Genomic DNA, 27,872 nt, shown 5'->3' with positions numbered 1-27,872 from the left:
TATATTATTTGTGCTATTACTTTTTGGAATCTATTTTCTGTTATGTTTTCTAATAGGACATTATTATTCTATGGAAAAGTTCTTAGATCTAATAAATTTTCCATTTATCTTATATGGCTTTCAAGGCGCATACTGTATATCATCTGAGACAATGACTTTTTCTTTCCAATCTAAAATTTGCATTTTATTTTATTTTATTTTTATTATTTTTTTAGATTTTATTTGTTTATTTGACAGAAAGAGACACAGCAGGAGAGGGAACACAAGCAGGGGATGTGGGAGAGGGAGAAGCAGGCTTCCCACAGAGCAGGGAGCCCAATGCAGGGCTCAATCCCAAGACCCTGGGATCATGACCTGAGCCGAAGGCAGACGCTTAACGACTGAGCCACCCAGGCACCCCTCATTTTATTTTAATTGTACATGCACAAATTTCCAAAACACTGTTGACTATTCAGCGTTAAAAAAAACTTAGTAACTTTTATTCATTAATATCTATACATCTGTCCTCCACTGGTTCTATGAGCCCAAAAGGGAAAAAAGGTCAGATGATTGGCAATTTATATAAAATCTTGATCAATTTGGTGTAAGTTCTTCTAATACTAATTTTTTTTTTTTCAGTAGTTGCTGCCCCTGAGCTACTTTATCTAAGAAAACAAGCTCAAGAACTGGTGGATGAAAATGACGGGTTAAAAATGACTGTCCATCGTTTAAATGTAGAATTGAGTAGATATCAGACAAAATTCAGGCATTTGTCCAAGGAAGAGGTAATGTTTTCAATTTTAAAATGTCAGTTTTCTGATTTTTTAGGCTTTACTGTTGAATTGCTTTCTAATCTTGAAGGGTTCATATTTATTATTATTTGGCATAAAAAAAAGCACATCCAAAACACAGTCTTTCTGGGGACCTTTCTGTGTCCTCCTTTTATCTCTTCCTTCCCTTCCCCCTTTCTCAAAAGCAATAAAGACTCTTTGTAAAACAAACAAACAAAACAAACAAAACCTGGGAACAATACAGAAGTATATAAAGTTAAGGAGTAAAAGTCCATGTCAGCGGCTCCATTCTTAGTCCTGTTCCTCAAGGGTATAGCTGTTGTTTGTTGGTGTACCTACTTTAGAAAGAAAGCAGACTAGTTTTCACAGGCCCCCCAAATCACCTAGCTCTCATAGCCAGTGGGACTTCAGTTCACGATTCCCACAGGACTAGCAAACAAAGAAGCAGTTTTGCAACAGGCGTGGGAGCACCCCTCTGTGGCCCTACACTGGGTTCAGCATAGGGGGAGCAGGCAGGAACACCCATGTCCTACTTCTTCCCTGGGAGGGGTTTGACTGCATATTTTCCCAGCTGCTGCCTGAGGTCTGGTTTCCAAGCAGCCTGCATCTAGGAGCTGAAGACAGTCTTCCCTTCCGGGAAAGTAATGAGCGGCTTCAACTCATTACTCCCTCAACTACTGGGAGCCACTAAGAACGAGGACAGTGGCTTAAACAGTCACAGATGTTTGAGAGGCAACCAGGAGCTCAGGCCGGGCTGATTGATGAGGCTCATTCATCTCTTAAGGAGACCAGTCTGTCAAAACTGGGAGAGGTGGGCTGTTTTTCCTAATGCACCAACACAGAAAGTCAAGGAAAATGCAGGAAAAGGGGAGTGTGTTCCAAACAAAAAGATCAGAAACTGATTTTAATGAAGTACAGATAAGTGATTTACTCAATAGAGAGTTCAAAATAACAGTCATAAAGATGCTCACCGAGGTCAAGAGAGCATGAACCAAGTGAGAATTTCAGCAGAGATAGAAAAACTAAAAAGTACCAAACAGAAATCATAGAGCTAAAGACTATACTACCTCAACCGAAAAATTCAACAGAGGGGTTCAACCACAACCTAGAGCAAGTGGAAGAAAGAATCCATGAATTGAAGACAGGGCAGTGGAATTCATCTGCTCAGAGAAGCAAAAAGAAACTGAAAAAGAGTGATGGGCCACTATCAAATGGATTACAGGGGTCCTAGAAGGAGGAGATTGAGAAAGGGGCAGAAAGCTTATTTAAGAAGCAAGGGCTACAGGGGCGCCTGGGTGGCTCAGTCATTAAGCATCTGCCTTCAGCTCAGGTCATGATCCTAGGGTCCTGGGATCGAGCCCCACATCGGGCTCCCTGGTCTGCGGGAAGCCTGCTTCTCCCCCTCCCACTCTCCCTGCTTGTGTTCCCTCTCTCGCTGTGTCTCTCTCTGTCAAATAAAATCTTAAAAAAAAAAAAAAGTAAGGGCTACAAATTTCTTTTACCTGGGGAAAGAAACAGACATCCAGATCTAGGAAGTTCAGAAAGTTCCAAATAAGAACCCAAAGACACCCACATCAAAACACATTATAATTTAATAACACATATAATTTAATAATTGTCCAAAAATTAAAGACAAGGAAACAATCTTAAAAGCAGCAAGAGAAAAACAACTTATTACACACAAAGGAACTCCCATAGGACTATCAGCAGATTTTTTAGCAGAAACTTTACAGGCTGGAAGGGAGTAGCTGGTATATTCAAAGTGCTAAAAACAGAAACAAAAAAACTGCCAACCAAGAATAACTGACAAAGCTATCCTTCCAAAATGAAGGACAGAGAGTTTTCCAGACAAGCATAAGCTGAAGGAGTTCATCACCACTAAACCGGCCTTAAAGAGACTTCTCTAAGCTAAAATGAACAGGAAAGTTAATAATAAGAAAACATAAGAGAACTAATAAATTAATCCAGCAAATTTGCAGGATAAAAAAATCAATATACAAAAATCAGCTTTGTTTCTAGACACTAACAACAAACTATTGGAAAAAAGAATTAACAAAAAAAAAATTTCATTTATAATAGCATCAAAGAGAATAAAATACTTTGGAATAAATCTACAAAGGAGGTAAAATATCTGTACACCAAAAAAAAAAATTAAATAAAACACTGATGAAAGAAATTGAAGAAGACACAAATAAATGGAAAGATTTTCTGTGCTCATAGATTGGAAAGAATATTACTAAAATGTCCATACTACTCAAAGTAATCTACATATTCAATGCAGTCCTTTCAAAATCCCAATGGCATTTTTCACAGAAATAGATAAAACAATTCTAAAATTTGTATGGAATCACAAAAGACCCTGAATAGCCAAAGCAATCTTGAGAAAGAAGAACAAAGCTGGAGACCTCACACTTCCTGATTTTAAGCTATTACAAAGCCATAGTAAGCAAAAACAGCATGATACCGGCATAAAAACAAACAGACCAATGGAACAGAATTTAGGGTCTAGAAATAAACCCATGCATATATGCTTACTTTATTTTTGACAAAGGAGCCAAGAATATAGTATGAGGAAAAGACAGTCTCTTCAATAAATGATGGAAAAACTGGATGTCCACATGCAAAAGAATGAAACTGGACCCCTATCTTACACTGCACCCCAAAATCAACTGGAAATGAATTAAGGACTTGAGTGTAAGACCCGAAATCATAAAACTCCTTGACATCAGTCTTTTTTTTTTTTTTTTTTTTGAGAGAGAGAGAGCCCCCCTTTTGGGGGGGGGGGGGGGTGCTGGTGGCAGAGGCAGAAGGAGGAGCAGACTCCCTGCTGAGCAGGGAGCCCGACGTGGGGCTCAATGTCAGGACACTGGGACCATGACCTGAACCAAGGGCAGACACTTAACTGACAGAGCCTACCAGGCGCCCCTTGACATCAGTCTTGATGGTGATTTTTTGGATTTGACACCAAAAGCGATGGCACTGAAAGCAAAAATAAACCAATGGGGCTCATCAAACTTCTCAGCAAAGGTAACCATCATCAAAATGAAAAGGCAGCCTATGGAAGGGGAGAAAACATTTGCAAACCACATGTCCAGTAATGGATTAATATCCAAAAAATACAAGGAACTCATACAATTCAATAGCACAAAAATAAATAATTTAAAAATGGGCAACAGACCTAAATAGCCATTTTTCCAAAGAAGACCTACAGATGACCAACAGGTGCTCAACATCATTAATCAGCAAGGAAATGCAAATTAAAATCATAATTTGCTGTCACCTCATACCCGTTAGCATGTCTGTTATTAAAAAGAGAAGAGGTAGCAAGTGTTGGTGAGGGTGTGGAGAAAAGGAGCCCTCGCACACTGTCGGTGGGAATGCAAGCTGGTGCAGCCCCTGTGGAAGACAGTGTGGAGGTTCCTCAAGAAATTAGAAACAGAACTACCATATATTGAGCAATTCCGCTTCTGGGTAGATGTCCAGAGGAAACAAGATCACTATCTTGAAGAGATGTCTGTACTTGTATGTTTGTTGAAACATTATTTACAGTAGCCAAGGTAGGGAGACAGCCCACATGTCTGCCAGCAGATGAATGGATAAAGAAAATGTGATGTATATACAAAAATGTGATTGATATATATGTAATGTGGTGTATATACATACAGTGGACTATTACTCCGCCTTAAAAGAGAAGGTAGTACTGTCATTTGCAACAACACAGATGAACATGGAGGGCAATAAGCCAGACAAAGACAGACAAATACTGAATAGTATCACTTATATGTGGAATCTTAAAAAAAAAAAAAAAAGTCAAACTTACAGAAACAGTACGGTGGTGGTTGCCATGGGCTGGGGGGTGGAGGAAATAGGGACAGGCTGGGGTACACACTTTCAGTTATGAGTAAGATCTGAGGATTAATGTAAAACGTGATGATTATAGTTGATCATGCTGTATCGTATAATTGAAATTTGCTAAGAGAGTAGAACTTAAATGTTCTCTCTCTCTTTTTTAAAGGTAAATATGTGAGGTGATGGGTGTGTACTTAGCTTGGTGGTGGGAATGCTTTCACAATGTAGGCATATATAAAGAGAGAAGAAAGCAGACTAGTTTTTACTTTAGAAGAGGTATTGCAGAATTCAGTTCAATAAACTCACCGAACAAACCACTGTGAGGAATAACAAGAGGAGCCAGAAGGTCAGGTTCTTGCTCTTAGAGAGTAGTGCATGTGAGGAATGGGGCGGGGGGGGGGGGGGGGGGGGGGGGGGGGCAGGCATCTGACATGTCAGGATACACAGCTGACTGGCCCCTGCTGGGATCAAGGTGGGAAGCCAGGGGCACATCTGTTCTCACGTGGCTCCTGGGAATTCAAGGCAGCTTCAAGAGCTTCTGATTTTAAAGTAGGACTTAAGTTTAAATTTTTAAATAACAGCATTGAGATGTAATTCACATATTCAATTCACCCATTTAAAGTGCACAGTTCAGTGATTTTTACTGTCTTCACAGAACCATGCAACCATCACTGCAGTCAGTTGTAAAACAAGTTCATCACAACAAGAAATTTCCTACCTGTTAGCAGTCACTCCCCATTTTCCCCCACCCCCTGCATTGGCTCCTGCAACCACGAAGCTACTTTCTGTCTCTGTGGATTTGCCTGTTCTGAACATTTCACATCAATAAGAGCGTACAACATGTGGTCTTTTGTGACTGACTTCTTTAATATAATATAATGTTTTTTTAACCACAGCAAAAAAATTAAAGTTCTTGGGATCACATGATCCAAAACAAGCTTCCTAGGCCAGGGCCTTCTGCAGGGCTGTGGGTGAGCCAGTTCTTTTTAAAAAGGATACAGACAGGCAGGCCCAGTGACAGGCCACTGCTTTCCCACACTGTTCTGCCCTGTGCAAATGCCACATTCTCTGTGACAGCCTTCCCTGATCACTCCAGTCAGATATGATCTCTTTCCCTCAGATCATCCCAGACTTTTGTTTGTACAGCTCTTAAGGCAGCTAGAACATTCTGTCCTGTACTATGTTTTTGTGTGTAGTATATTATGTTCATTTGTGTGAGAAGACTTCTACCTGTTGTTAGATCATAAAATCACGGCAAACCATTGTGTTGTCATGTCCATAATGACTTAGAGAGTTCTCACTGTTTGCTGAATGAGTGATGAGATGAGGTTTTAAGGTGAATGTGTTACAAGGTTTTTCTTGAAGGAAGAATTATTCCATCAGGGCCATTGCTTCTGGGCCTGATGGAATATAACTGCTACCGGGTTGGCCCTCGTACTGTAAATGACTCGAAAACTAGACAGAACACATATTAATACTATTGACAGATGGCAGGCGGCACGGTGACCTTGGGCAGGAGAAAGATAAATAGGTGAGCCTTCTGTTGTTTGCCTCTGCCTTCAGTCTGTAGACAGTCTCTTCACAGGGCAGGGTGGAGCACCCGAAGCAGATTAGTATTCAACAAAAGAGAAGGATGAAACTCCTTGAGGCCAGGCAGAAAACAAGTTCAGGGAGCCGTGAGCCAAACAGTCAGCACTGGGAGACCTGTGGCCTGACAGCAAGGGAGAGAACTTGTGGAACACTGCAGCCTTGAGGAAAGAGCCCAGAAGGACTGTGCCTTGGTAGCTGGCTCGCCTAGCCTCTCAGTAAAGGTCACTACACACCCACCCTCAGCAGGTAAAAAGTGAGCCTCAAAAGTATCAAGTTGATCCATGAGCAATGTAAGAGCCTACAAAGAAGAAGGGAAAAAAACAAAAAAGCCCACACTCTTTAAAGGAAGACAACAAAATCCAGACCCTCCCACATATAACATTGCAAGAGTTCAGCATTCGATAAACAATAACTAGATATGTTCCAGATTTTAAAAGACTGAAAAGACTTGACAACTAAATGCAACATATAATACTGGATTGGATCTTTGACCAGAAAAGGACATTAGTGGGAAAATAGGCAAAATTTTAACATAGTCTAGATTAGATTATAGTATTGCATCAGTGTTGATTTCCTGGTTTTTATGATGTTACTGTGGTGGAGTAAATGAATGTTTTTAGGAAATATACACTGAAGTATTTTGAGGAAGAAGGGCATTATGTCTGCAAGTTACTCTCAGACATTTCAGAAAAAATTGTTTATATATATATATATATATATATATATATGCATGCATGTCTAAGGCTTATTTGCAACAACATGGATGGAGCTAGAGGGTATAATAATGCTAAGCAAAATAAGTCAGAGAAAGACAATTACCATATGATTTCACTCATATGTGGAATTTAAGAAACAAAACAAATGAGCAAAGGGAAAAAAGAGAGAGACAACCCAAAAAACAGACTCTTAACTATAGAGAACAGACTGGTGGTTCCCAGAGGGGTGGGGGATGGGTGAAACAGGTGAAGGGGATTAAGCACTGAGTAATGTATAGAATTATTGAATCACTGTATTGTACCCCTGAAACTAATATAATACTGTGTTAACTACACTGTACTTAAAATTAAAAACTTCCTTAAAAAAAGGAATATCTAAGGCCTCAACTTTCAGAAGAAGCATTGTTTAATTTGCCTTCATTTGTGTTTTTTTCTTAGACTTTAAATATTGATGGCCTCCCATCAAAGGGCCCGACACCACCCTGGTTGGTAAGTAAAAGTTACTTAATTTCAGGCCCATATTTTCTGTGCTATAATTAAATACTTATTAAAAACCACTCCAAATGAAGTAAATTTTCTTAGCTTTTGAAAAATGTGCTGATTGTATTCAGATGTAAGACCTAAGTTAACCTTCTTTATTCCATTATGTTCAGTTGGATATAAAGTACCTGTCACCCTTGTTACTGGCCTATGAAGACCGAATGAAAGAGAAGGATGAGCTCAATGCCACCCTTCAGGTAAGCTGGCAGATGTCTCAGGACAAGGTTTATAAAAAATAAGACTGTTTAAAACTTTAAAGAAACATTTTAAAGATAGGTTTAAAGTAGATGTGCACAACATCTACTGTGTTCTCAAATGTGGGAGGGAGGGAAGGAAGGGAGGGAGGGAAGGAAGAGAGGGAGGGAGGGAGGAAGGAAGGGAGGAGGGAAGGAAGGGAAGGAAGGAGGGGAGGGAGGGAAAGAAAAGAGGGAGGGAGGAGGGAAGGGAGGGAGGAAGGAAGGGAGGAGGGGAGGGAGGGAAGGAAGAGAGGGAGGGAGGAGGGAAGGGAGGGAGGGAGGAAGGAAAGAAAGAGCACAGTGGTACAGGTGGGTGGGAGAGAAGAAAGGAGAGAAAGAGAGAAGGAAGGAGGCCGGGAGGGAGGGGTCAGTGGAGCAGAAAGCGTGCTTCGGGATAGATGGGAGAGGTGTGCAGGGATGGGATGGTGCTGCATCGGAAGCCCAGATTTCCCAGGCAGGCAGCCCCGTGTGGGCTGGGCTCTTGGGGTACAGACAGGACAGCAGTGGGGGACGCTCCTTTCCTGATGCTCTACAGCTGCAAACTCTACTATAGAAGGGACGATCAGGCAGACATGGGAAGGTAGTAAGCAGTGATGTTTTAGGCAGACCTAAATGCTTCATAGTTCTCTGAAGAGCTGACCCCAGGGAAGTCCAGTTCTGTTGGTAGTGGTGAGGGCGCCAGGTTTTTGTTGATTCTGCCTTGTTCACCTCTGTTTCATGGGAATGGCCTCTGGCAGCAGAGCTCACTCTCATTACACAGGTGGACAAGACTACATGGGTGTGATAGATATGTCCCATCCTTTCCCTACTGCTCATATAAGTGGCCAGAGATCTCTGGAGTCGGAAGGATCCAGAGAGAACAGTTTGGGTTTCCTGGGCTGTCTGGCTGGCAGGGTCTGTTAAGTCCCACAGCCTGCCTTTGTTACACTATCCCACGTACATGGTGCACATGATGCAGTTTTGAACCTTCTAGATTTTCTGTTGGACACTTAACTTTGTAAGAGAGTGAATTAATCTTACACTAATTAAGTAGCTATCAAGCCAAGTAATTAACAAATTAATTTGGTGCTCCTTCTAAAACAGGGTTCAGGAAACATTTTTTGTAAATGGTATTTAGTAAATATTTTAGGCCTTGTAGGCCACGGGGCCTCTGTTTGCAAAACCTCAGCTCCGCAGTGGTAGCAAGAAAGCAGCTATAGACAAAGTGCAAATGAATGTCCGTGGCTGTGTTCCAATAAAACTTTATTTACAAAACAAGCAGCTGGCCTACGGGCTTTAGTTTGCCGGAGCCCTGTTCTGTAAAAGAGCTGTCAGCCATTGGGGAGTGTGTCTGAGCAGAAAGGTAAAAGAGAAGTTCCTTGGCATTATTAAGCTAAACGGATATAAGCATAAACGTCTAAGAGCTGGGAGAAGAATATTTAGAAGCATCCGAGAGTAAACATTGGCAGCAAGGTTCTCACGGAAGACCAGAACATGTCACGGAAGCCCACTGAGGGCTGGCTAAGAAAAGCAGGGAGGAAGGAGGCCCAGCAGGAGTGCCACAAACACACTGTTTAGGAGGGAAAGCAGACCCCGAGGCCTTCCTCAGTCCTGCTGGTGCCGAAGGAGCTGTCCAGACTGGTGGCTTCACTAGGAGAAGCTTCTGGTGATCACAACGGGTTAAAATCAGGAGACTCCAAGCCCTACCCACACTGACCCCTTCCACTCCCAAGTGGGCTTTAATTAGGACGAAAAGTTCTTACATATCTCTAAGAAGCTCCAATTTATCCTCCGAAGTCTTTAAACAAAGGAAAAATTGCGGTGTTCATAGGCATCTCTGCTTTTCTTTTTGACCTGCCTTTATCTTTTCTTTCCTATCTAAGTATTTGGCACTTACAGAAAAGTGTTACCAAATCAGGAACTGAGCATTTCATACCTGAGGCTCTCTGTCCCTTGTACTCAGCATCATGGTTGTCTCCTGGTTTCCCGGCAGCCCGGGAGCTCCTTGAGGGCAGGCACCTGGCACCGGGACCTGCTGTTCCTGTGCGACTTTGCTAGAAAGCTACTGACCTTTGACTTGAGGCGCAGCGGCAGCGCTAGAGCTAAGAGATGGCACCATGTGTGTATGTGTGTGTTACGATTCACCTCTGTTTTATTTCAGGAGGAAATGAGGATGTTCAGGATGCGAGTCCAGGAAGTGGTGAGAGAAAATGAAGAATTGCACCGAGAGTTAACCAAGAGTAGTCCTGTTACCAGTGAGGAATGGCAAGTGGTGTTGGGTTTCTGGTATTTTGCTAACTCAAAAGAAAACAGAATAATAGAAATAAACTTTATGAAATCATCAAATACATTTTCTTTAACTAAAATATTTTCAGGGAGAGTTTCTAAGAAATTAACAAGGTACAATGACAACGTAGTAAAGAAATTAACAAGGTACAGTGACAATGTAGTAAACTATTCTCAACTTGGATTTTAAAGAATACGTTTAAAATTCTAAGTAGGTTTTTAAACCTGAAATCCATCTACGTACGCTCCCCATTTTTATGTTCTGAGGTTGTATTTCTCTAGGGCAGTTTTCTCATCCCAAACCTGTTGAGCCACATCCTTTTTGCTCCCCTGTGACTGTTCCCAGGGCTTTAGACCAGGAAGCTCAGGATGGGGTCCTGTACGGCTAGCCCCCGTCTGCCGTGCCCTTTCTGCGGCCTCCAGTGTCTGACAGCTGAGTGCGGCCTCTCTCCTCCCAGCCGCTGGCGCTGCTGCCTTGCCCCAGAGCGCCCCTTCCGCACTCTTCCCCATCCATCAGGCCCTGCTCACCTGGCGCTGATCGGATGGTGCCGGTCAGTAGCTCTCCCTGAAGGCAGAGTTCTTTGCTGCCGTGTCTCAGCTTCTGACACAGCCCTAGACCCACGCCCTGTCCTGGTACGTGCCGTGCTGTGCCTACCCGGGTGTCTCCACGTCTGTCTCACCTGTCCTCCTTGATGAGCTTCTCAAGGGCAGGGCCGGGTCCTGTTCACTGACACAGCAGCAACAGACGGCTAGTCAGTGAGGATGAGCAAGCAAATGTCGTAGTCAAAAGGCAAGGTCCAAGCACAAACTATTCAGATCGATCTTTTTCTCCTTGGGTAGCTATGTTACATTTAGTGACTTTTAACACGTCTTAACAGCACTGAACAAAATTAAAATGTTTTCCGTGTGTGATGTCCAGGAATTTAGCATAGGAGTCAACAGCATTAGGTGGGTTCTCCCTGATGGGATGGGTACCGCTGTACAGTTGGGATTGGCCTGGGCAGTTACTGGGTCTTAGTGCACTGTGGCTTCCCCTGTTGAACTTGGATTTTCTTCTGTCAGGGCTCCTAGCATGCTTCCCCTCGAACCCCGGAAAGCGGGTCGGTTAGACTGCTTCCAAGAGCCATCCAGAAAACGGAGATCTCAGATCCTTCCTCTAACCTTGTATATAAATGCCAGTCAAACCCGTTTACTTCTCTATAAAATCAAAATAAATAAATAAACCAAAGACCTCACTTTCAAATCTGCATGTGCACAGTGTTCCCCGATCCTGTTTATTTGGGTTTGCATTTGGCACCCTGCTGTAGTGTGGCCCGGGCTGTGGGTGGGGAGCCATTAGGTCTGTGTGGTGCCTCCAGAGCACCCCCACCCAGCCGGCCTCCCCCCTTACTCTGAACTCACTGCCCTCCAGCCGGCGTGTGGGGGGTCCTGGAGGCAGACCTCCGGCCACCCCTGAGGCCCCGGCACTTGTGCCCTCCCACAGCCCCTGTTCCTGCACAGGTGCGGGTGCCCAGACACTCGGGCACACCAGCTTCACACTTCAGTCGAAGCTGTCCCCTCAGTTTCACATAATTTCTCCTTGAACTTCTGGGCTGCAACTAAACTCTGCATTTCTTTTCCTGACTTCCTCTGACCAACTGGGATACCTCATGCTTAACGGGCCTCAGTTTCTCTACCCATAAAATGGGAGGGAGTATTAAACTAAATGTGAGGCGGGGCGCCTGGGTGGCTCAGTCGTTAAGCGTCTGCCTTCGGCTCAGGTCATGATCCCAGGGTCCTGGGATCAAGTCCCACATCGGGCTCCCTGCTCGGCAGGAAGCCTGCTTCTCCCTCTCCCGCTCCCCCTGCTTGTGTTCCTGCTCTCGCTGTGTCTTTCTCTGTCAAATAAATAAATAAAATCTTTAAAAAAAAAAAAAAAAAACACTAAATGTGAGGCTTTAACTTTTTTTTTTTTTTTTAAAGAAATAGGAGAATCCCTTTCATTTAAAAAAGAAAGAAAAGGTGGAAGGAATGGTGGGAGGGGAAGAAAGGAAGGAAGGAAGGAAGTAGGGAAAGAAGAAAAGAAGAGGGAAAGAAGGAAGAAGGAAGGGAGGGAGGAAGAAAGGAAGTCCTAAGAAAGTCCAAAGTGTAGGGGCGCCTGGGTGGCTCAGTCGGTTAAGCATCTGCCTTTGGCTCAGGTCATGATCCTGGGATCCAGCCAGCGCATCAGGCTCCCAGCTCAACAGGGAGTCTGCTTCTCTCCCTTTCCCTCTGCCCCTCCCCGCTGCTGGTATGTGCTCTCTCTCTCTCTCTCGCTCTCAAATAAATAAATAAAATCTAAAAAAAAAAAAAAAGAAAGTCCAAAGTGTAAACAGGAGGAAGTGCAGCTAGTCTGCCGAGGCGGAAACGAGGAGGCTGGGGCAGGCCAGCCCGGGTGAGGGGGTGGGGGGCTCCCGCTCCGCACAGCAGGGTAGCTCCCTCCCCATCCTGGGTGCGGTGTTAGCAGCCGGGGCCCAGGAGCCCGTGGGCAGCCGCTGTTGGAGTGACGTCATTGCTATAGCCGACTCCTTTCATCTTTTTATCTCCTTCCTCCACCTCACTTTTTGAGTTCAAAGTGAAAATTTGTGATAATTTACTGGTTTACCATTTCTTTGAATGGTTAGCATTTAACCAGATTTCTAAAGGCCCCTTTAGCTCATTCTAATTGGAATTTTTGATCATGCAGTTTGAGCTGGGCCGGGATTGACTGCACCCTCTGTAAGGAAAGGGCAGTTTTGGTACTTAGTATGGTTTAAGAAATCAGCCAGAGGCTTTTCACAAAGTCATTGTTTGGGGGCAAATATGCTGTTGATTATAAGGGAGTACTTCTCAATTAAAACGGGAACTTTCTAAATTCTTCTAATTTCCTACTGGCTTCAGAATAGTCCAGTGGGTATCAGGATTGGAGGTTTATACGTGAAAGAAGATTGACCATTTGGCAGTCGTTCAAGCTGGGTGTTGTGTTGTGTACATGAAAGTCTATTATCCGATTCTTCTCTACTTTTGTATATGTTCGCAGTGTTACATTTTAAAAAGTTATTGAAGCAGTTTATAATGCAAATGTTATCGCTGTCCTCCTCCCCTCCCCCCCCCATTTAATGCGAATGGTAGGATTAACTGTGTGAGTGACGTGTATAGCATTAAAACTTGTCCAGATATTCATGACCTGCAACACATCAATTGCTCTCCTTTAGACTCAGGAGTGTCTCTGTAATCATTCAGTACCTGAGTGGCAGTATTTAATTTTGTAAATCAATTGTAGGCGTCAGCTTCAGACTCAGGCAGAACTGGTTTTAGAGGAAAACAAGTTGTTGATAGAGCAGCTGGAGATTCAGCAGAGAAAAGTCAAGGACACCCACCAGGAGCGTCTCCAGGAAGGTGAGCTATCTTTCCAGCCTCATTTGACACTGGCGCCCCCACCCCCCACCCTGCTCCTGGTAGGGACCCCTTCAAATTACCAATGGAGGAAATCACGTTTTCTAGAATGCGTTCCTCTTTACTGAAAGGCAGCTGTTTATGTTATAACATATCCAGTCATGACCCAAAGCACATTGATTGCTTTCTCTTAGACTCCACCGTGTCTTTCCAGTTATTCCATTTATCTTATAAGGCAGATGTAGATGACCCCTTTAGAGTCAGCAGAACTGGGTGTTGGGGGGCTAGTGCCACGTAAGTGGAAAAAATATGTGAGGTGAATATTTGAAACAACGCCAGGCTCGGTTCCTGAATATTTGTTACGTGAGTAAATAAGTAGAATGCATTCGCTCTCTGAACAGTTTCTTTGTGCTCTTGCCCTTCCTTCAGAGCTGTGGGTGCTGTGACAGGCTGTCTCCCTTCCATACCTTCTGTGAGCACCCCCCCTCTCCCCATGTGTCCCTCCCCGCTCCTAGGAACCTCACAGCATGTGGCCGTGGGCTTTGAAGTGGGCCAGATTGAGTCATTTCTTCCACTTTGGTTAAACCCCAGATTTATGAGCACAGAAGGTAGTGGCATTTTCTTCCTTTTGCTTTACTGACTTTTCTTTTCCAGTGAAGAATAATATAGCACAGGAGGGCAGAATATAAGTGTAACCTCCCCTTTCTGTTTTCCCCTCTTCTCCTGATTATTTAATGACTGCCCCGTAACACCCTGGGCACTAAAGCCCCCGCTGCTGCTGAAGTCACTGGGCTGGCTCTTCATTTGTTTCCATGAGCCAGCTCATGTGTAAAAGTGAGAGTGTCTGGGGGCGCCTGGGGGCTCAGTTGGCTGAGCGTCTGACTCTTGGTATCAGCTCAGGTCATGATCTCCCAGTCGCGGGGTTGAGCTTTGCATCAGGCTCTGCGCTCAGCCCAGAGTCTGCTTTAAATTCTCTCTCTCTCCCCCCACCCCCACTACACCCCCAGCCCCCTTTCACCCTCTGTCTCTCTCAAATAAATAAAATCTAAAAAAAGTTTAAAATAAAAAATAAATACAAATAAAACATCAGAGTATCCAACAGGAGTTTCCTTCACAGGACTGCCCCTTAGACTCTACGTGGCACAGATGTATTTGCTTTTACTCTGGCATTATTTGGTGGTGGAGGAGGAACAAAGCCTCCTGTCTTTGTTTTCAAAATCAGAGATGGCAGGAAAAATTAATTTTGTATTTCCTGAGCTTAATTTCTTCAAATGTTGGGCGCCTGGGTGGCTCAGATGGTTAAGCGTCTGCCTTCGGCTCAGGTCATGATCCTAGGGTCCTGGGATCGAGTCCCGCATCGGGCTCCCTGCTAGGCGGGGAGCCTGCTTCTCCCTCTTCCTCTGCCTCTCTCTCTCTCTGTGACTCTCATGAATGAATAAATAAATAAAACATTAAAAAAAAATTTTTTTTCTTCAAATGTTACAGATACGAACAGGTATGATGCTGGTTCTGGTCATGTAGAATGGCGCCAACCTTTAGGCCTGTGTGATTTGATCCAGTCAGCTGCCTGTCCTATTTTCCCATTTGCCAGAAGGAGCTATTCATTTTGATCAGCTAAATCTTTTCATAGAGTAGAAGGATTTAAAATTTATGCTCTAATACTTCTAAGTGCTACTTTCAATAGATGTCCGGGAAGTATCTTATCATTACATATAGGGTGTTGCCCAGGGCGAAAATATTTATGATTTACTTTAAAACATAACTTAATGAGGAATGAGAAGAAAAGTTGGGCCATATTTGATGTTGTTAAAGACTTGAAAATCTTGCAGTTTTAGGAACAACATCATGATGCTGCACATCTGTGTGTTGTGACTTAAGGCTTCAGCCTTTGGAAAGTCCGTTCCTTGAAGGCTAAAATCCTGTCTTGTTTAATTAACATCATATATTAACAGTGATATCAACATATTGAGCCCCAGTAAGAAAGTTGATATTCAGTAAATGTTTAATATAGGGACAGTAATTTTTTTTTAATTTTTTTTTTAAAGATTTCATTTATTTATTTGTCAGAGAGAGAGAGAACACAAGCAGGGGGAGTGGCAGGCAGAGGGAGAAGCGGGCTCCCCACTGAGCAGAGAGCCCAATGCAGGACTCGATCCCAAGACCCTGGGACCATGTCCTGAGTTGCTGGCAGATGCTTAACGGACTGGGCCACCCAGGTGTCCCAGGACAGTAATTTCTAAGTACAAGGTTTTTGGTATTAATTTATAAATCTCCAGAAGATTTTTTCAAGATTATTATTTATAAGCTGGCTCTCCTGGGTATTACCTTAATCAATAATCATGTTTTCTTAAGTCTTCTGTACCAAGTCTTTATCCATCTCGTTTGTTTTTCAGTTTCTAAACTGACTAAACAACTAATGCTTCTGGAGACTAAAACACAGAACCAAAAAAAAGAACTAACTGAAAACAAGGAGCAGTTGGAAATTTTACGTACTGAATGCCAGGACCTAAAAACACAGTTGGATGGTAAAATTGCAGTGAACGTTCATGCTTCAATTGTAAATGAATTAAAAAGGTAAGGATACAATGTCTTGTCAAGTTTGAGTGCATCACCGTGCGTGTGGTTTTAGGTGGAGTAGAGAGAGGTTGCCCGTCTTCTTCTGAGTCATGTAGCTACACCAGCAAGGGGTCTGGGACTGAGAATCATAAATCTATTATTACTAAAGGACACTATGCCTGTCCTTGAGGGCCACGGTCTGCACTTTGTGTATGATTTCTTTTCCCCCTTCTCTTCCAGCCTTTATTGGTTTTAGACCCAAAGATAATTTAAAGTAGTAGAACTGGAAACCTGGATATCCAGTAATAGGGAACGGATTAAATGAAAGGATACAACCATAAAATGAAATGCAATGCAGCCATTAAACAGGATGTCACAAACGAATCTTGGGGAGTTTGAGAAAATATATATTTTTAGGTGAAGAAATTAGATGACAAAACAGTATGTATAGAATGATCACAATTTTGTTTAAAAAGAAAAAAAGTGTGTATATGTATGTGTATTAAGGTAACCAACCATCCCAGTTTTGCTTGGGACTGAGGTTTTCCCAGGATGTGGGAATCCCAGTGCTAGAACTGAGAAAGTCCAAGGCAAACTGGGATGAGTTGATCATTCTAGTGTGTATGTGTCTTTATATATGTAATTATATATATGTATAAATACATATATACACTTGTATGTATATGGTCACACACACATATACCATAGGTACATAGAAAAAAAGACTGGAAGAAGGGAAAGATATTAACCAAAATTCTCCTTGGCAGGTGAAATTCTATGTATATCTGTAGTCAGTGTTCTCTAGAAAAACAACTGATATATATAGGGGATGTGTATAGATACTTCTAGAGAGAGAGAGTTTAAAGAATTGGCTCACACAGTTATAGGGGCTGGCAGATCCAAAGTCCATTGGACAGCCAGCTGGATGGAAACTCAGGCAGGATTTCTGGGTTAGTCTTGAGGCAGAATTCCTTCTTTGGGCGACCTCAGTTTTGGCTCATAAAGCCTTCAGCTGATTAGATGGGGCCCACCCATGTTATTAAGGGTAATGTTTTACTTAAAGTCAGTTGCTTATCGATGTTAATCACATCTACAAAATACCTTCACAGCAGCATCTATCTAATATTTGTCCAAACAAACTGGGCACCATAGCCTAGCCAAGTTGACACATAAAATTAACCATCAAAATGGGTAATTTAAATTTTCTTTGTGTTTTTTAAAAAATATTTTACATGTGTAAAATGAATATGCATATGCATTACTTTTGTAATGGGGAAATAATTTTTTAAATGGTGAGGCTTTCAGCTAAGATGGTTGACGTTGGGGAATAAATGAGTTGGTGCATGTGAAGTGCTTAGTTTTGGTACTTTAGTAAATGCTGGGGATTCCAACTACTGGAACCCAGTGTTTTGACTGTACTATTACACGTTGTCTGGGCCAGACCTGTACTTTACTTTCCTATTCCAGTAGAGGAAGGAAATTTTTTTTGAAGTTCTGTTTGTCTTAATGATTTTATTTCCCTCAAACACCCACTCCTGTGGCTGATTTTTTTTTTTTTTTTGTGGATGTCATAATCACATATTCTTTTTTATTTTTTTAAGATTTTATCTATTTACTTCAAAAAGAGAGAGTGAGTAAGTGGGGGAGAGTGGCAGCAGGGGAGGGAGAGGAAGAGGGAAAGAATCCCAAGAATCAACACGGGGCTCCATCTCATGACCCTGAGATCATGACCTGAGCCGAAACCAGGAGTCAGATGCTCACCTGATTGAGCCACCCAGGTGCCCCCATAACCACATATTCTAATGGCCCCCTAGATGTGAGTATAGAAGGTATAAAATCCTTCAAAAGGAAGTCACTGATGGGAAGGCAGTGGAAGACACGGTTGTTGAAAAGGCAAACATGTCACCAGATCTCTTGTAAGTGGAAATCAGGTGAGGAATGTTGTGGTGGAGTGAGCTAGAATAGGGATGGAAAGCCTTTATGCCAGCTTTTGCCGGGAGGCTTTGGGCTCAGAGTTGACGGGTGGGGTAGAGGATAGACAGTAAGAGTGGACGTGGACAGTGTTGACCCTGATGGTTCTCTATTGGAAGGTGCAGTGATTGGTGAGAGCATCAGTAACATGGGAAGGTGGCATGAGTCCATCAGGGATGGAATATGTGAATTCAGGGAAGTCTGTAGAGGCAGACAAAGTAAGGAGACTACTACAGACGTGAGGTCAGCCAAGGACACCTTAGAGTTGGGCTGAAGGGAGCCAAAGGGCTGCAAGGCTTCAGTGCACCTGCCCTCTGGTTGCCTCCGATAGGGGGGCTCCCTTCCCACACTGATAGGGTAGTAAGAGATGTGCCACGTGTGCAAGAGTAGCCATTAGTTAGCAGCCAAGCAGCTGTGGAACTGGCTCCCACAATGGGGGTGAGTCTGAGGAGGACTTTGGGAAAGAGTGGGGACACAGGCAAAGATGAGGTCATGAGAAAAAGATTTTTGTTTATATAGAAAAGGTTAAATTGAACCTGTGCTCCATGAGCTTCTAGGTATGGTGCATGTGTGTTGTTTCTCCTTTTCTGGTTCGGGGCAGTGCAGATCGTAAATATGGAGTGACTTCTCCATTTAGTCTGCTTGTTCTACCTGTCGGCAACCTTGCCTGGGAGGAACTGTGACCCCAGAAATGGCAGGAGGTTATTTTTCAAGTGAACTGTCCAGTTGACTTACAGTTGTACTGGTGGTCACACCTGGAAGCTTCAGTTGTTCTTTGCTTTTACCGCTGCTTACAAAGGTTGAGCCTACTCAGGTTGGGTGGTGGGAGAAAAACAGGGAGTCATCCTACTTAAGAGAGTTAGCAAACTTGTTTAGGGAGAGCTAAGTGTTTGGGGGACTAGTGGTATCTATACAAGGGAAGCCTTCCTTACTCTGGCTTTTGGGGCACGGGAGGGGCTATTCTAAAGTGAAGCCGACTATTCACATAACTCCTCTGTGTAGACAGAGTCCTGCTCAGCAGTCAGTGATATGCCTGCTCAGGGAGATGTCAGGGCAGAAAAGCAGTCTCCTTACACAACACACACCAAATGCCAAGTCCTTCATCCTAAAATAAGAACAGACTCCCAGGTGTGAACAAATGACAAGGATCATTGGGTATAATAGGAAAAAAATGCAATAAAAGAGGGAGACCTACATAAGCACAGAAACTCACTTCAAAGAAAAAGATAATATAGAGAACTCAGAATCTAGAGAATAAAATGCCATAAAAAAGTTCAATCACTAAGAGCAAGATTAGAACTGATTATCAGAATCTAAAGAAAATTCAGTAGAAGGGCTAAAAGACAAATTGGTCAGTTCTGCTAGAGCATAAGGAAACAGACAATTGGGAATGGAGAGAAGGTAATGGATGGAAGACCTGTCCAGGAAGTCCAACCTTAGATCGTCAGGAATCTCAGAAAGCTTAAAGAAAATGGGAAGGAAGACATGACCAGTTGAAGGGCATTTCCAGGTCTCCAAAGATCTTGACTGCTAGGACCTGCAGAGTACCTGGTATAGTGAATGAAAAAGACCCACACCCAGATACACCCACATAAAATATCAGTGGACCAAGAGTGATGAGACAAGCCCATCACCCGCAAATAAATCGTGAACTGGGACCCGAGAGGGCTTCATCCTCAGGGTAAGGTGAACTTGAAACCAACGAGCCCTCAGTCCTCTCTGGAGGAGGGCTCTTTACTCTTAGAAATTTTTCCAGGATATTGTCCAGGACACAAAGAAAACCAGACAGTGCCTGGGAACCAGCAGAAGTGGCAAATAATAATCAAGAGTCCAGATATGAGAATTATCAGACAAAGTCTATATAGAACAACTGGTAGCTCTTAGGCTTAAAGAAAGAAAAGGCTACAAAATGTCTTCAGGGAACTATAAAATGTAACAATACTGAATTTGAAAAGGAAACAGAATGTTCAGAACTGAAACAATACAATAACCTAAATTCAGAATTTACTGGATGGGCTTAACTAAAGATTAGACATAGCAGGGTGGTGAATTAGCAAACTGAAAAATAGGTCAGAAGCAAGGATCCTTAGGATGGCATGGAGTGTTCTAAGGTCGCAGTATCAGTAGATCACAGACAGGAAGCGATAGAGGGATATATTTAATCAGGAGCAGTTAGAGAGATGTCAATGAGGAGTCTTCTCCAAATGAAGACAGTCGACAGTGCGTGGGTTGGGCTAGCCCAGCAAGCACAAGCACAGTTGGGTAAATGAAGAGCCATCTTAGTGAAACAGCAGAGGACAGATTGCCTTCAGGGGAGTTCAGCAACAACAGGATGTTTAACAGGTAACAAGGGACACACCAGTCCCTGGAATGCTAGCTTCAAGGTGCTGGGAAACAAACAGAACCCCTGATGAGCTAGAATTTCATTCTGGAGAAAATGCCTTTTGGGAATGAGGTCAGAATAAGGATATTTTCAAACCCAAACTGAGTGTCACCACCAGCAGACCTACATTAAAGGCAGTTCTCAAAGAGGGTCTACATTAGGAGGAAGAACATAATTCAGTGTTGGATGTATGGGAGGCAAGGTAAACTAGAGTAAAAGAGACACAGTAAATATGTAAATAAATGTAAATGAACATTGATTCCATAAAACAGTAATAATATCTTTTGGGATTTAAAAATGCATAGAATTCAAATGCACAACAATAATAGTATATAATCAGGAAAAGGGTCAATGGAGTTTGTCTTCTAAAGTCTTTATATCATTCTGGAGAGGAGAAAGGTGTTGATTCACTTTATAGTTTGAAAATACACATGGTGAAATTTGTGGAAAGAAAATGTAACTTCTAAACTAGTACAGGGAAAGAATGATTTTTTTTTTTTTTAATCAGTCGGAATGAGGGCAAGAAAAGATAGGACAAGTGGTAAAATAGAAAATGCAAAATGAAAAGATTTAAAGACAAATATATCAGGAATAGATAACACCAAAGAGACTAAACTTAAATTAACGTATGTTAAGTAGAGCCCTGGGGTGTTGGATGGTGAGCCACAGTAAGACCGCAAGGGAAAGTGAAATAGAAAAGTTTGTACCCACAGGTACCTGGAGGGGCCACGTGGGGACGTCAAGGCAGGGTGCCTAGCACACATGAGGGTCAAAAGAGCAGGGTTTTAGCAAGCTTCAGGTCTCTTACCTATGGGGCAGTGAGGGAAAGTCCCTCGGAGGTGGGGAAGAATGCTCGTCACATGGAGGACTCATACCAGGAATGTACATTTACCTGTGACCCTACGGGCTGTGACCGAAGTCCTGTGCACAGGGGAGGCTCGCGTCAGCTCAAGGCCTCATGCAGGCCGGACACGGTGGGTTCCAAGGCAGAGATACTATTGAGTGTGTAGCTCAGCTCTCCACGGCAACTCTGTGTTGCCTTTAAGCTATACATCTCAATCAGAAAGACACAGACAGGTCCAAGGTGAAAGTGCAGAAAAAGCCATACTACTCAAATACAAACCAAAAGAGAGGTGCTAAGTTCCATTAATATCTGGCAAGACAGATGACTAGGTAAAACACACTACTTAACAAAGAGAATCAGTTGATGGACAGAAAAGACTCAATCTACCAAGTAGATGTTTAAATGTGTGTGCACCCACCAGAAATAAGTTCCTATCAATACATTTGAAAATTCAGGCGAAATAGTGATATTCCTGGAAAAACATAACTTCCCAAAACTGACTCAAAAAGAATACCTGAATATTCCTTTAATCATTAAAGAAATAGAATCCAAAGATCGTTCCTTGGAGAAAACTGTAAGCCTAGATACCTTCACCAGAGTGTTCTAAAAATACTCAAGGAGGAAATAATTCCAGTCTTACATAAACCCTTTAAACAGAAAAAGAGTTAATGCCACCTAATTCATTTTATAAGATCAATGTCACTTTGATATCAAAACCCACCAATTATAAGAAAGGAAAATTACTTTTCATTTTCACCCATGAATCTAAATGTAAAAACTTTTTTTTTTAAGATTTTATTTATTTATTTGAGAGCAAGTGAGAGAGAGCACAAGCCAGGGAGAGAGGCAGAGGGAGAGGGAGAAGCAGACTCCCCGCTGAGCAGGGAGCCCGACATGGGGCTCGATTTGAAGACCCCGGGATCATGACCTGAGCCGAAGGCAGATGCTTAATCGACTGAGCCACCCAGACGCCCTTAGATGTAAAAACTCTTAAAGTATTTACCAAAAAATGTTCTGTTTCTTCACCTATATGGTAATTATATGAGGGTTTGTTATAATTATTTATTAAAATATGCATTTATCTTTTATATACTTTTCTATATGTGTATTTCACAATTTAAAAAATTTTAAATCAATGGCTTTTTACTGGAAGAACTAAAATCAAAAGTGATCAGTACAGGTTTCCTCTGGGGAACCTGAGGAGTAGAATAGGAAACATTTTATTTTTAAAAGATTTTATTTTAAGCAACTATTTTGGGGCTCCAGCCTGGCTCAGTCAGGGGAGCGTGTGACTCTTGATCTTAGGGTTGTGTGTTTGAACCCCATGTTGGGTGTAGAGATTAAATAAACAAATAAATCAAGCAAGCAAGCAACTATTTCTTCCACCAGCTATTAACTTTTTTTTTTAAAACAAATTGCTTTTACCTCTTTGTTTGTTTTGTTTAAGAAATATATTGTTAGAAATACACCTGAAGTCCTTTTTAACCACTCTCCTTAGTCCAATATTTATCCCTGGCTTTCTAAAAGGAATCACTACCATAAACTAGGAATTACATTTCCAATCTGTTTTTTATTTCCACATATGTTTCCATAAATGACATATGGCATTTTTTTGGTGTGTCTTAAGTTTATATGAATGAATTCATGCTTTTAGTATCTTGGCCTTTTACACTCAATTTTTCAAACATCTCTCCATGTTGAAATAGCTATTAGAGTTTATTCTTTTAGCTTCTGCCTGGTGGTATTCCATCATATGAAATACTACATTTTACTTACCTTAGTGGAAGTTTAAATTGTTAATAAATTTGCTCCAGTAAGTAGTGCCACAGTAAGATTTTGCATGTGTGTCATCAGAGTTTCCCTACATACGTATTTAGAGGTGGCACTGTTGGCCCACAGGGTAAGTGCGTTTTCTAGAACTTAACGTATTGCTCTCTGAGGTAACTATGCTGGCCCACTGATACCTTCCCAACATTCTCTATAGGCCCACTTGCTTTCCGTTGTGAACTTTTCTTTAGTGATTGAATTGGTACCAGGTGAGTACATTACTTTGGCAAAAATATGTTTAAAGAAAATTCTAAAATCAAAACAAAAGACACTGAAGAAAAAAGATAAAGACCTCAGTTTCATGGTTTTTATCTAGATACGTCCTCCGCTCTTTGACTAATTAAAACTAGTAAACTAGAAAGTAATGGAAACTATCTGGAAAATCCCTGCCGGGGTGCTCAGGGAGCCAACGCAGGCCGAAGTCACTGAAATTGTCTGACTAGTGAGGCAGACCCACACACATGCAAGCTGCGCCCATTTGCCGGCCAGCAAGCCTGGTAGTAAGGCCCACGCGGTACCCAGAGAGACCCTCCTTTCAGAATTGGGCAGCCTCTGTGCGCATGGCTCCACCTGTTCGTCCTGGTTATTCCATGAGAACTGACCAAGAGAACCAACGAAGAAATCACTCTTTCCTCAAGCATCATTTTGCCAGAACTATATATTGAAATTGTGTGCCCTCCTTGTTCTTTTGTTGCTTTTATCATAAAAACATAGAGTTACTTTAGTATGACATAAAATTTGTTTTAGCATTAGGATTTGGGGGAGGCAATTATAACTATGTAAAAAAGGAAGCAGTCTTAAATTCTTTCTGGAATGGGGCGCCTGGGTGGCTCAGTCATTAATTGTCTGCCTTCGGCTCAGGTCATGATCCCAGGGTCCTGGGATCGAGCCCCGCATCGGGCTCCCTACTTGACGGGAAGCCTACTTCTCCCTCTCCCACTCCCCCTGCTTGTGTTCCCTCTCTCGCTGTGTCTCTCTCAAATAAATAAAATCTTAAAAAAAAAAATTCTTTCTGGATGGAATATAGGGTACAAATAAGAATATCTATATAAAGGCATAAGCAACGGTTATGGGCAGGAAAAGTGTTAGATCATTACCATCAAAAAACTGTGTGCCCAGCCCCTAGGATTTGCATCCCAGGCCCTTTGAGAGGGGATGGGCAGCATTTGCACGGGGGCCTTCCATGGACCCCCGCAGGCTGGTGGGCTTTCGGGCTGGGCTGCCCCTGGCTTGCCTGGCAGTGGCGGCCTCTTATTAGTTTCAGTGTGCTGGATCCAAGCCTGTGATGTTTTTGTCCGCCAGCCAGTTGCAGAAGGAAGAGGAGAAAGGAGGTGCCGAGATGGAAGAGTTGATGGGAAAGTTGGCACTGCTGCAAGTGCAGAAACAGAGCCTGCTCTTAGAGAAGAACAGTCTGGCAGCTAAAAACCAAGCACTGGGAGCTGAACTCGACAGAGCACAGAAAATAAATAGGTTTTTATCTATTTTTTCTTAAGCTGTTTTGTTTGGGGGGGGGTTAGTATTAAAAAGAAAAAATTAAATATTCTGTTTTATTTTCTTTGTCTTTTCTTTTTCTAATATTGGCTATAAAATGGAAAAGGATCATTAAGATTACTGGGTATCAAAAGAAAACTACAGTAAAGGCTCTTCTGTTGACCAGTGTTAGCCAACATTTCTCAAGTCTATAGTTCAATTATAGTTGATAGTCATAATGATGACCCTAAGACTCTGAAAGTCCTAGAAGTTCTTTCCTACACATTTCCCAGAACTTGGCTTTGGGTAACTGGACTCCTTTTTCAAAAGCATCTTTTAGAACATGATCCAAAAAATGAATGGAATAATACATACAAAGTAGCCTATTAACTGTGTTAAGCATTTTGTGATACCTGTTGACTTGATTTGGAGTCAATAATTATGCATCACTTAAAATTAAACTCATTTACCTCTTCTCACCCTGAAACTTAATAGAAGATTTAGGTTGCTGAAGAATACATTTAAGTACTAACATACTTGCTATTTTTACAATGCAGATATTCACTATGTCCTAGCCATTCAGGCTAATGAGTTTTTTATTCCACCATTTGGGGGAACTCTCTAGGAGGTCTCAAAAGAAAATTGATGTCCTCAAAAAGCAGGTGGAAAAAGCCATGGAGAAGGAAATGTCTGCTCACCAGTACCTGGCAAATCTTGTCGGCCTGGCAGAGAATATAACCCAGGAACGCGACAGTCTTATGTGTTTGGTAAGCTCCCTCACTTTCTTCAAGTACACTGAAAGTTAATATGTAAAGGTAATTTTAAGAGCATTTTCTTGAGATGCCTGGGTGGCTCAGTCAGTTGAGCGTCCGACTCTTGATTTCGGCTCAGGTCATGATCTCAGGGTCCTGGGATCGAGCCCCGTGTCAGGCCCCACGCTCAGTAGGGATACTGCTTGAGATTCGCTCTCTCCTTCTCCCTTTACCCCTCCCCCTGCCACTCTCTTCCCTCTCTCTCTCTCTCAAATATTTTTTTTAAAAAAGAGCATTTTCATTACAAAATTATCCATAAAAATCTTCATCTTTTTAAATTTTAGCTGCACATTTTCAGATTCTCCAAAATTTTAGCTTTCAACCATGGAGGAAGAACATTTTTGAAAGACAAATAACCCAGACTTTTAAATTATGGTAAATGATATTTTAGAAGGTAAACTAATGGAATTAGTCCATTTAACCAAATAGAGCCGTGGTCATCAGGTGTTTATTACACATGCATCTTCATATTCTCTCTGTAAAGTTGACTTAATGTGTTCCCTGTTTGAAGATGAAACAGAACCATAGGCAGGTTAAATAGAGTTCATCCCATGTTGCTTCTGGCAGCCCTGGTCCTAAAGACCGAACTGAGTGGATCACTGCTGGTCCTAGATGATGGAGCACTGCCCGGCCAGCAGGAGCGATGCCGCCGACATGATTCCTGGCATTTTCCACACTGATTTTATTTTATCTTATTAAACAGTTTAATCCTCAAAGTTTCTCTTTTTTTATGATTTTATTTATTTGAGAGAGAGAGCACGAGCAGGGGGAGGGGCAGAGGGAGAAGCAGACTCCCTGCTGAGAAGGGAGCCCTGACATGGGGCTCCATCACAGGACCCTGGATCATGACCTGAGCTGAAGGCGGACACTTAACTGACTGAGCCACCCAGGCGCCCTTTCCACACTGATTTTAAAAGGTGTCAGCTGTAGGGCTGCGCAGTGAAAGAAGACAGACTCCATGCCAAGCTGGACGCAGTGTAAAAGCCCAATAGAATTTACCACAAAATAGGAGTTACATAACAGTATCTCCAAGTGGTGAAATTATAGGCAATTAAAAAGAAATCTTGCTTACTTGCACTTTATGATTTTTCAACTTTGAGCACGTACTGCTTACATACATTTAAATGTTTGTTTAAGCAATGTTGCAAATCTCTGGTAGCCTAGGACTAGAAGTAATAATTTAGTGGAGGTCATGATGGAGGAGACCAGAGGACTTCCTGAGACAGTTGGAAATTGGCAAACTTGGAATCACTCAGCCCCTTCTCCCAGATGAATGGTTTGGGGAGTCTGTCAGGATATGGCACAGGCTTATTCACATCTGCTAGGAAGACATTCAGCTCCTCCATAGGAAAGTGGACGTAGGCTTTTAGCTATTGTTTATATAAGAGGAAATATAAGTAGCACACAGCTCTTGGGGGAATATGTGATCCTTACTTGTAATAAAAGATGCTAAATTAAGCCAATCTTGAGATACTGTTCTGTACTTACAAGGTCACCAAAAAAAACCTTTTTTTTTTTAAATTATAATAGTTGTTGGTAGGAGTGTGGTTACATGTTAGTGGTGATTTCTAAGTCCTTTCTGGGTCTTTCAGAAGCACTGTGACTCAGACGCAGCATGGTAGGGGCCTAAGCATGCACACCCCCTGCCCTAGCAGCCCCCGTCCTGAGAGGTCACCATCCTAACCTGTGTTGGACTCGGGCATTTTCTGTAGCAGCACTGAGCACCCTTTTCCTCTTCAGCCATGCCTCCTGGGCCTACCCACTGGAATAGCAAGACTGCAAAGCAGAAGTTTGCTAGAAAATGGAAAGTGCCAATCGGCTCAGTCCTCTAAGCAGACATTCATGGGCACCCAGCTGCCACGTGTCAGTACCACTCTAAGGGCGAACCCAGTTTGTAGGGCAGCACCCTGCAGGCTCCCCCAGGAGGCAGGCCCTGTACCTCCCACGTGGGTCAGTGATCACCCAGGTTTCTATGATGAAGTTGACATCCTCCCCAACCCTCGGATGGTCTCTCTTAGGCCCACCCTCATATCTGTGGGCCCAGAATGGGAATATAAATGGGAGCCATATACTATTTGTCCGAATACTTAGAAATTAAGCCAATAATCTGTTAATGAAATGTGTTCTCTCCTCCTGCCTTGACCTTTGTTATTATGGCCTGAAAGTGAGGCTCGGGTTCAAAATCTTAGACCCCCCAGATGTGGGGGGGCTGCTTTCATCCCACCCTACCTCTGCCCACCACAAGGGACTTCTGTGTATATACAGACACTGCTGTCCCCTTGCCCCTGCAAGCTCCTTGTACCTGGGAGCCCCAAGGTCAGCCCCTCTAGCTGGGGTCCAAGGGTGGTACGGCTGCTTCTGGCCTGCCCTGGGACTATGGGCCAAGCGTCCCAACCTTACCTATCCTGGTCTCCTAGACCTTAATTAATTAATTAATTAATTAATTAATTTTTTTTTAAAAAGATTTTATTTATTTATTTGACAGAGAGAGACACAGCGAGAGCAGGAACACAAGCAGGGGGAGTGGGAGAGGGAGAAGCAGGCTTCCTGCCGAGCAGGGAGCCTGATGTGGGACTCGATCCCAGGACCCTGGGATCATGACCTGAGCCGAAGGCAGACGCTTAACGACTGAGCCACCCAGGCACCCCAG

The 27,872-nt window shown here is 42.7% G+C and overlaps 1 protein-coding gene across 6 annotated transcripts in view; it reads left to right on the top strand.

The window, feature by feature from the left end:
* CEP89 (centrosomal protein 89) overlaps positions 1–27,872 on the top strand; it is a 76,692-nt gene that overhangs the window by 28,465 nt on the left and 20,355 nt on the right. For 5 of the 6 annotated variants that reach the window (XM_032390491.1, XM_032390495.1, XM_032390494.1 and 2 more), the window contains 8 exons: positions 619–764; positions 7,364–7,414; positions 7,579–7,662; positions 9,842–9,945; positions 13,247–13,362; positions 15,753–15,933; positions 24,243–24,410; positions 25,036–25,177. In XM_032390491.1, coding sequence (XP_032246382.1) covers positions 619–764; positions 7,364–7,414; positions 7,579–7,662; positions 9,842–9,945; positions 13,247–13,362; positions 15,753–15,933; positions 24,243–24,410; positions 25,036–25,177 — 992 coding nt within the window. The remainder of the gene's footprint in view (positions 1–618; positions 765–7,363; positions 7,415–7,578; positions 7,663–9,841; positions 9,946–13,246; positions 13,363–15,752; positions 15,934–24,242; positions 24,411–25,035; positions 25,178–27,872) is intronic. The other variant, XM_032390492.1, reaches the window with a different exon arrangement.

This window comes from Phoca vitulina, unplaced genomic scaffold (assembly GCF_004348235.1).
Source record: "Phoca vitulina isolate PV1807 unplaced genomic scaffold, GSC_HSeal_1.0 scaffold58, whole genome shotgun sequence".
Classification (NCBI taxonomy): Eukaryota; Metazoa; Chordata; class Mammalia; order Carnivora; family Phocidae; genus Phoca; species Phoca vitulina.
The sequence above is the reverse complement of the archived record's forward strand: the minus strand, read 5'-3'. Positions and strand labels throughout refer to the sequence as shown.